The sequence below is a fragment of the Ostrinia nubilalis genome, chromosome 11 (assembly GCF_963855985.1).
Source record: "Ostrinia nubilalis chromosome 11, ilOstNubi1.1, whole genome shotgun sequence".
NCBI classification, from domain to species: Eukaryota; Metazoa; Arthropoda; class Insecta; order Lepidoptera; family Crambidae; genus Ostrinia; species Ostrinia nubilalis.
This window is the reverse complement of record NC_087098.1, coordinates 237,708-248,167: the sequence shown is the minus strand read 5'-3', so window position 1 is coordinate 248,167 and position 10,460 is coordinate 237,708. Positions and strand designations below refer to the sequence as shown.

General features: G+C 46.1%; 1 protein-coding gene across 1 annotated transcript; it reads left to right on the top strand.

Annotated features, from left to right (window-relative positions):
- Positions 1–2,236: 2,236 nt before the first annotated feature.
- LOC135075955 (syntaxin-binding protein 5) lies at positions 2,237–9,978 on the top strand. The gene is made up of 10 exons (XM_063970401.1): positions 2,237–2,384; positions 2,722–2,844; positions 3,035–3,144; positions 3,226–3,466; positions 3,728–3,836; positions 4,756–5,043; positions 6,046–6,141; positions 6,864–6,988; positions 8,834–9,027; positions 9,907–9,978. Exons 1-10 carry the CDS (start codon positions 2,237–2,239, stop codon positions 9,976–9,978), a joined length of 1,506 nt encoding a protein of 501 aa, XP_063826471.1.
- The last annotated feature ends 482 nt before the right edge of the window (positions 9,979–10,460 follow it).

Sequence of the window (10,460 nt, the reverse complement as noted above, 5' to 3'; positions counted from 1 at the left end):
CTGTTGGCCACTATTCTAAAAAAGATTTCTTCAAATTCATAATATAGTAAGAAGTTTAAATTTGGTCCTAGACATTCAAAATTGATCATAACTATGCAACTAAATTTCATGAAAGTACTTCTAAATTGGCAATGTAACTAGCGTGTACTAGCACCATCTGTCGGAACGCGACGACATCATGCCCCTTTTGAGTTGCCGCCGCGCATGTGTTACTATTATTTATTTGATCAATTTCCAATTTCAGATCGGAATCATTTAATAGGTAATCATTGGAATATATCACACATTCGTTAATTTTATTTTCTAGATGTTCAGTCCGAGTAGTGTTTTCCTTTGTTTTTCTCCATCGCCGACTTCTGGAATGAGTCCTCAACTTTTAATGGTGTATAATGAATGTGTGTCCATGTCGTGTTGACGGTCCACTCTGTACGCGCGCGAGCGCCGCCCAGCGCGCACGCGGCGCGCGCGGCCACGGACACTCGCGGACACGCGGCACGCGCCACGCGCACGACACGCGCGCGCCACGCGCACGACACGCACGCGCCCGCCGCGCGCGCTGGGTGGCGCCCCGCCTGAATCTCTCCTGGAACATGCTTGTAACATTTGTGGTTTTATTTGTCGGTACAGAACCAACTATTCCGCAGACTCTCGCATCTATGGAGTACTTACACATAATGCAACCCAATGGTATCCGAACATTTGCATCGTTTACTTTTTTATCGTTTTTTATTTTGATTACTTATTGGTGCTTGTCACGGGCTCGCCCTGTACACACGTAGCTGTTACGTATCCGTTAGTCGAGATTGTGGCTGTGACTGTTTTCTCATGTTCCTCTTCTCACGACACTTCGATTGCACTCGATCTATCAAAATTTAAATGGCATGTCTCTAGATTACGTAAAAGGTGACTTACTACTCAAAACTATGCATTTTATAACTATCACTTATTCAGTGTTGCGACAGACGGAATCGATTGTATGTTACATGTGCATAATATAAGCGAGGCTTTCCATATTGTATCAGACACATGATCTATATTTATCATTTACTTGTATTTACATTGTTTCTTGTATTTATTTAAGATTGATATTGAATCACGAGCGATCACATTATATTTATTTGCCTTGTCCGCAACATGGCACTGCTCGCCGCCGGCGGCCGCGGTCAGTACACACGACCCTATGTATGTGACTACTGTACTAATTGAAGCTGTAAAGTACATGATATTATGTTTCTTTTCTAGCTCAACCACAATGCAAAAAGTTTATATGGCTCGTTTTTGGCTGCCTCTATATTCGGCTGTCGTTATGTCTATGTATGCTTACGGTACTCTCCTTACTAACACCTAGTGCATGCTGCCGCCGTCTGCACGCGTAGCGCGGTAGTTGCTGTCCGTCCACGCGGCGCTAGGCCGCCGGTAGCGCCGCCTAGCGGGAGGCTTTCGGCCGAGGGCGCGCTTGGCCCTAGCGACTGCTCGCCGTCGAACTCCATAATGATTCACCTTCATTACCTACTTGTTTTGCTCAAATCAGTTTTGATTCAGACAAATTGGCCGTCGCTTCTCATTGCCGTCTCCATCACTTAGAGCTGTTTATCGATGTGCTAACTTTAAGAATTAAATTAAATTTAACTTTGTGGTGACGGGTGTTTTGGCCGCTTACACTTCTGGGCTCTTGGTACACGAACAGACATGATAACTCACTCGAGTCAAAGCACCTAACCATCAGACATAAAACTTAATAAACCAGAATAGTTTAAAATAGCGAAACATACGTATACAAGAATCGTTGTGTAAATAAGCTGAGATTGGACGGGCATGCAACCCTTACCAAATTTCTTGGCATGTCTTCCGATTTTACCTTTCTCTCGAAGTTTACTCACGGCACCTAACAAGCTGCACCGAGTGGATGATTTCAGCTAATTTCACAACCGCACATAAACACTGATTTCGTGAGCTACAGCTAGCTTTAGTTTGCAACTACCCTACTCGTAGAGTAGAATTAACACAGCTGGTGACGGGATTTACAAAGTAAAAATATAATAAGATGTAAATATTAAACCAGTCGAAAGAGATGCAAACATTTGAAAAATTGTGCCTTTGATGAGTATCGGCTCTTAAAAATGTTAAATTAGTAAATGAATATTACTAGTTTGCATCTCTTGAGTCACCACCGGTGTCGAAAGTCCCCCACCTCACACTCGTGTGCGGGAGGGGACTGCCGGCCGGCGGAGGGATAATGGAGTGTGTTGTCGGTGCGGGCCGCGTAGACAAGCTGGACAGCTCGTTCTCGCGCTCGCGCTCCAGCTCCATGTCCAGCCTGGAGAACATCAGCCAGGAGGGCATCCAGTGCCTCGCCTTCGCCGATAGTTATACGAAAAAGTCAGGTGAGTTGGCATTTGATCATTCGATAAAATTTCATTAAAACTATACATAGAATTACGAACATACTAGTAGTTATCAGTTCTTCTTTTTTGTCTGAAATAATATCAACAGATTGCAACGATTTGGACTCGGGTTTTCTACAAATTCCGGTAGCGGTCCTGCTTGATAAAAACACGTAGTCAATAGTCGTAATCTAAATGAATATTGGGCCAGACCACCACCCGACGTTACGTTATACGTTCGATAGTTCATAGCAATCCTTGAAATGATTCCTGTACTAACTATTTTAAATTCCTGCCTTAAGTGTATACATCGATGATCTTATTCTATCTACGATAGATCCAATGACGCTCCTGCCGACGTTATGGATCGGCACGACGCTGGGCTCCGTGCTGACGATGATGATCAGCCTGCCCGAGGCGGACCTGCGGCACACGCAGCCCGTGGTGGTCTCCACGACTGGTAAGTCACTAGTTTCTACTTTGCTATGCAATTTATTCCGTGAGTAATATTTTATTATTTTCTATAATAATATTTTGACGTTCATAAGTGCCACTTGTGGTCTAAACTGAATAAATACTTTTGATTTTGATTTTTTGATTTTTTAATTTTTTACATTAAGAAGTAAAATAACCGGTTGCAATTTTTTCAGGTGGACCCATTTTTAGGTTAAAAGGTTCAATCCTGACAATGTCGTTTCTCGACTGTAATGGTGCTCTGATTCCCTATTCATACGAAAGTTGGAGAGACGACAGTAAAGACGTAAGTGACTTATAGAAGAAATCAAGTATGGACTTTCATTTTTAAGAGGGACTCTTTTATTTTTACTGACTCGCGTCACAGGTGCGGGAACGACGGGAACGCACGCCCACGAAACAGGGCTCGTCCAGCAGCGGGTCGCGCATGAGCCCCACGCCGGGCTCGTGCGAGGGGGCGGGGGCGGGCGCGGGGGACCGCCAGTTCGTGGTCATCGCGTCGGAGAAGCAGGCGCGCGTGGTGGCGCTGCCCAGCCAGAACTGCGTCTACCGGCAGCAGATCGTGGACGCCGACTTTGTAGTCAAGACGGAAATCGTCAGTCTTAAAGGTGCCGGTCGTTCCTTTGCTAGTCCTTCGAAACCATGTCCATGCTGTTTAGATTTGCGATTTGAAGTTGTATGATGATGATGAAAATTGGAGATGTGCATGTAATTATTTCACAAAAATACCCTTAATGTGTAACTTTTAGTTTTGGACATGGTTTTGTCTAGATATGATAATCTTGTGTTATATTATCTGATTATTTTCGACTTCTATCTGAATCGTACAGACTAGCGACAGCTTTAACTCTTCTCGCGCCTTCTTCCAGATAGTGTATGTCTCGTCAATTACCTGTCGACCGGCCACCTGGTCGCGTACAGCCTGCCCTCCCTGCGGCCGCTCGTAGACGTTGACTTCCTCCCTCTCTCAGAGCTTAGGTGAGTCCCGCTTCGTACTCTCTGCTCCCCGTCTGGTCTCATTCAATCTTGACATGAACACTCGTCAACTCGCGCCGCTTACACTATTCCGGATCGGCGTTTGTCCGACACTGGTGCTGTAGCCGCGCCGGTCGGCTGCGTGTTCATGTCACGAGTGGGTGCGTGTGTGAAGAGGCCGCGGCCCGAAGTGCGCGCTCGAGCTCGACACGTTATTGTCCCGTGACACACCGATCACTATTAGACGATTCTATGCACCAAACGAAGGCACTAAATGATAAACGGCTTGTTTTATATTAGAATTTTTATCCATTTTTAGCTTTGCAGTTTTGTCCGTATGAGAATGCTGATTTAAGCTGACGATGTGTCTCATTTTTCGGATTCTCCATTCACATTTTTGGTCATCCACCGGAGATCATACTTTTTACGATCATTCGCTATTTTATCATTTGGGAGCCTAACGACAGACTTCCTGTACCTTACGATCGATGTTAGAAAAGTAGACTTGTTTGGTGCAAGACGAAACGTTTAGAAATTCACGTGACATCCCATTTTATTTACTTAATACTTTAATATTTTTACTAACTAGCATAACTAGCGAATCGAAGTTTTGTACCAAACAAGCAACGGTGTCATCTTCTACTTCCGACGTCGAGCACTCTGCTAGAGGCTACCGGCTATTTCCGATCACAAAGTAGACAAAATTTTGCAATTCTTCCAAGCACCACCTGTGCTTCCGATATTTGGCACTCTTTTATCTATTTTTCAGTTCGAAAATCTAATTGGACAACCCGACACCACACACCCGGAACAAAGCTTATCCTGATGATATGAGAATACACCGTTTCACTTTCTAACTTATATTCTACCTTTGGTGCTAGAAGAATGATGTTTCTCTGTATATACACTGTTAACCCTTTAGTCACTACGAATGTAACATACTAATTATTAACCCAACCGAGCAAGCTCCGAATGCGCCCGGTAGTTCCGCGGCTTGCAGCGACCGTAGCCCCCGTGTACTAACCCCGCCGCGGGGCGCGCGGTGCCTGGCGGGCCCCGCGAGCCTGCCGGGCCCCGCGCGCCCCGCCGCGCCCACTGACGCCGTCTGTGTTCCTGGTAGCTTCCAGACACAGACCAAACAGAGGGGTATCGTAGACCCAATGCTCTCCATATGGGGCCAACAACTCATTGTAAACGAGGACACGGACCAGTAAGTCATTGTCCATTCCGATGACATGCGTTAGCCATGTACCGTCACTTGTAATGTGGAGTCGCTCACTCCGGCCTCTGTTGCGATCCTTAGACATGTTTGTTCATGTACTTTCACGGCTTCCCCTACCCCTCCCCTGTTATGTCTACAGTACCTTACCGTCGGCGAGGGCGAACCATACGCATTGCGCGATAGGGTTGTGACGTGCGAACGTCAGGCGAGTAAATGCGCGATAGACTTGCATCACTTTGTGCGTGCGCAGTGCTAATGGTTCCTCTCCCCGGCCGCTGCCTGCAACTCTGCTTGGTAGACCCTGTCCCCGGCCGTCTACTGCGACACACCCATACAGCCACACTCACGACCACACAGCACACTTTACTATCGAACATACACTGTTGATCTTACTCTCTACCCAGTCTACTCTACGACTCGCTTCTCTCTCGCTACTTCGTTTGCAGTCGACTCCGACGCTTGGCATGCGCGCTTCTGTTTCCGTCTGGTAGTATCTTGGATGTTTTCGTCAGTTTCCTTTCATTGTTTAGATGACTGAATCGAGACTTCAGTACATAACGTCCATAGTAAATGTTAGCGCTTACATGTTAGATATTAATTTTGTCCAATAGTATTCATTGAAGGAACCGAAGGATGTTCAAAGGTGAGACGTTTTAAATAACACTGTCTATTAGATCTCTCGATGCTGTTCTAACTTTCTTGTCTTCTTGAAATCTGAAAACTTATTTCTCGTTCACTAACAATGATTAACAAATCAAATAACAAAATTAATCAAGTAATACCTACTTAATAATGAGTTAGCGATTCTCGTTGCTCACATTTCCGATTCTGAAGACCGTATTAATGAATTGACCTCGCCGGAATCTAGCAACGTACAAAGAATACGTTCTGCTGAGATAAGCTCACTATGGAAGCTTGAGCACTCATGTTTGGCGCCACGAGGTCAGTTCATGTATACCGGCGGCGGCGCTGACCGCGCTCACGTTGCAGGACGGCGCGCACGTTCTGCTTCAGCAACCGCGGCCACGGGCTCTACCTGGCCTCACCCTCCGAGGTGCAGAAGTTCACCATCGACGCCGAGTTCTGGTGAGTCACTTTACTTCCTCCGATGCATGCCTCTTGGAAATCCTTGTTTCTTACCGATCAACTTTACATTGAGCATCGTGCCATATTTTAAATTTTTCATATGAAAGCTTCAAGGCAGTTAAGAAATAAACATTTCCGTCGCAGACATACATTAACAGATTTTTAGGTAGGTACTCTTGAAATAGACATTAAATGTACTGCACAAACAGTTCACAATATTTACGTAACTGATTGGATATAACTAAGACCACCCGCGTAGGAGAATAATAAAAAGATTTTCAATGGTATCGGTGTCGAATAAAAGAAAAAGAGGTTGGAAAAGATTTTCTGGATTCCAGACGTAAACGAAAAGATAAACTTTTATTTACTACCCACAGCCTCTAGACCATTGGTTCCCAAACTTATTTGTGACGCGCCCCCTTTCGACCGCTGAGAGAATGTATTCCATACCGCTTGATAATCTTGACTGGAGGAGGGGGGGCACGGAATTTTTTGTATGGTCGAAATGGGGCGCGTCTCAAATAGTTTGGGAACCAATGCTCTAGACGATCGATCTTGGTTTATTAAGTAAAAGTTATACTGGGACGTATAAAAGCGCTTTATAAAAATGTATTTGAAGAAAATAAATTACTTAAGACTTGTAGGTAGGTAATTGTAAAATAATGAGACTCAACTTAGTGTTAATGAAAGTGAAACTCAAGTGCAACGTGTGTGCGTTGCAGCCAGCAGCTTAACGAGATGCTGGGCGAGCTGTTCCTGCCGCGCGACATGCCGGAGCCGCCCAAGGAGTCCTTCTTCCGCGGCCTGTTCGGCGGCGGCGCGCGCCCGCTCGACCGCGAGGAGCTTTGTGAGTCGCTACTACATTTATTACCTTTATGCGCAAATTGTCAAGCGGTCGCAATCTGCCAAATTCGCAAAATGACAAGTTTTAAAAATGACCAGTTTTAATAATAAAAGTCAAGTAATTAATTGGCAGAACTTTTAATCATTAAAATATGAAACCATAAAACCGTAATATAAAGACATTTTTAAAACTTGAAATTTTGCGAATTTGCGCATTTGACATTTTGCGAATTTGGAAGATTGCGACCGCTTGACAATTTGCGCATTAAGGATTTATTGGTGCTTGTATCCTGGGGTACCACGCCCATGTTGGACCCCAGGAGACATTACTAAATTCTTAAGGCAGCGCTTCACATCACGACATCACATAGACAAGAGACCAGCGACGGGAGACCGTGACCGTTACTCGAGGTATTTATTAATCTCCCGTTTTGGTCTGGCTCGCGAACTTATGCATTGCATAAAATCAAGCAACGGTCGTTGTCTCCTGTCTCGGTCACTTTCTGGATTCGGTGGGTTCTGGGTTCGTGAACTACCGCCTTTCCCTTCGGCCGTTAAGGAAACCGAAGTTAGGAAACTAGTTTCCTTACTTCGGTTTCCTTAACGGCCGAAGGGCCGCCTTTAGTGTAATTTAGGCCACTCGCCCATTTAGCTTCATCTTTACAACAATTTTCCTCTTTTGATAGTTTATAGATTTCTTTCCCCTCACTTTGACTGAATTTTCTTGCTAAGCTAAATAATTCGACTCGGGTGGTACACATTTTCCGGTACGAAGCCTCCACTATAGAACCATACTGCCCCATCGGCTGTCAGTTTTGCGTACTATGCGCCCTACCTATTGCCACTTAAACAATCATGTACCGGAAAATGCAGCGTGAGACGTCCTATAAGGTGGACCGAGGACCTTATAAGAAAAACTTGGGAGACGTTGTTGTTGGTTATTTGTATTTTCACACGCAGTACAGTGCAGCGTCTTGAATTGTAATGGCCGTGCGACCGATCGATGAAAAGCAGCACAGATAGATGTAGCGCCACCTATGGTTCTTTGTGTGAATTAGATTGTCCCGACTCCCGGTAGTTCAATAAAAAAGAAAGGAAGAAAAACCATAGATGGCGCTTTACAAACAGTTGCTTATAGATTGCGCTAAATATTGGTTTAGAACAGTAATAAGAAGGCGCTGGATGCAGGCCACTACCAACCGGGCGATGTGAAAATCATAGAGGGAGGCCTACGTTCAGCAGTGGACGTCCTTTGGCTGAAATAATTTATATGCTGCCATGTAACCACTCTGTATTTGTGCAAGTAAATAATCTGTTCAGTCGGCCGTTTGGTGTAGTGGTTCGAAACGGACTACTATTCCGGAGGTTGCGGGTTCGATTCCCGCACAGTACAAACATTTGTGTGCATGAACATATTTGTTTGTATTGGACTGGGTGTTTCCTATGTATAATAAGTATGTATTTACAAAAAAAAAGTATTTAAGTATGTTTATATCCGTTGTCTAGTACCCATAGTACAAGCTTTGCTTAGTTTGGGACTAGAAGTGCAGTGTAAAATGTCCAAGGATTTTTTTTTTTTATGTGATAGGAGGCAAACGAGCAGACGGATCACCTGATGGTAAGCAATTGCCGTCGCCCATGTACACCCGCAACATCAGTGAAGTCACAAGTGCGCTGCCAACCTTTTAAATCCCATTCCCCCCAATTGGGCCTCCGGTATCCTCACTCACTCGGCGAAACACAGCGCAAGCGCTGCTTCACGCCGGTTTTTTGTGAGGCCGTGGTATCACTCCGGTCGAGCCGGCCCATATTTATTTATTTATTATTATGTTCGGGTCGTCGTTTCCAGTCGGCGAGAGCAGCGGGCTGAAGCCGAACCGCACGGTGGCGAAGCACATCCCGGGGCCCACCGAGCAGCTGCAGTCGCTGAACGCGCGCGCGGGCACCGCGGCCGGCGACGTGTCGCGCGCGCACCAGCTCGTGCTCGAGCGCGGCGACAAGCTGTCACAGCTCGAGGACCGCACCGAGCGTATGCACTCGCAGGTAACACGTTTGCTCGAAACCACTGCCGACTGGAAAATTCGGTCAAGTGATATTGACCGAGGGCATCAGTCAAAACCACTTGAATAATTTTTGGAGTCGAAGGTGGTTTTGACCGATTATGAGTTTTGACTGTAACAGCCGGTTCACACATGTCTCCGTTTTACTGTTCCGTTTTATCGTGTACGTTTTTTTTCGTCGATGACGTATTTGATTTGATTTGACACACTTCACACATGACACAGTATTCTGTATACAGTAATACATACATCGACGAAAAAAAAACGTACACGATAAAACGGAACAGTAAAACGGAGACATAGCACAGCCGTAACATGGATATTTGATCGAAAACAGATTCAAATTTGACAGTTTAAATCCGGATTTGGATTGAATGTGGGAAACGGGCGATAGTCTGTCGACCTCTAACGATCGGCTCGTGCCAGTGTTGCCACATAATCATAATAATTTACGATAATGTTGATTTATGATGATGGTTTCTGAGTTATTTTAGGCCCTATATCGATTAGTATCGACTAAACAGCTCGCTGACCGGCGAACGATGCACTCGTTACTCTTTCGAGGTCCAGACGATGATGAGCAGGCGCGTGTCCCTAGCATTGAATGACTTAAAACGCTTTCTCGCCCCGACGACATCAATAGTCGTGCTTTGATCTCTATGTCCAGCGTCTCTCTAGCTGCGATATTCTTGCACTGCTTAAGGTTCGGCCAAACCAACGCGATCAGCCGGCGTGCAGCGCTGGCGATCAGACTTAAATGCATTGATCGCCATCGCTGCACGCCGGCTGATCGCGTGTGATCGCGTTGGTTTGGCCGAACCTTTAGATCATGAACACATTATTGATGCCGCGTGTCCCACAGGCGCACGAGTTCTCGTCGTCGGCGCACCAGCTGATGCTGAAGTACAAGGACAAGAAGTGGTACCAGCTGTGAGGCGCGGCCCCACGAACTCTTTAGTGACGTGCGTCGCCTCCACCTGTATAAAGTATTAAGTGAGTAAAGGATAAACTTAAAAAGATTGGAAATTTAAGCATCGGATGACAATAATTTTTGTTACTCTACGCCGGTGGTTTCTTTTACGCTTCCCGGCGCCCCCGGGGCGCGGGCCCGCGTGCCGAGCGGGCCCCGGCGCGGGCCCGTGTGCCGAGCGGGCCGCGCCGGTCGTGTATCGCAGCAATAATCGTTTCCGCGGCGTCGTCGCCGCTTGTTCGTATCGTTGTCCGGTCCTTCCTCGCCTCGCCTTACTTAAGCTTCGACTTTTATACTCTACTATACTATAGAGACTATAGAGATGCTAGTTCAGTTCGACTGCGCGTACGCTCAGCGATCGGGTGTGACTTCGGCCGTGTGTCGTATCGGATGCCAAAGGTCTCGACGCTGTCTCAGTTACCTCCCGTTGACTCGTACCTGTCCGA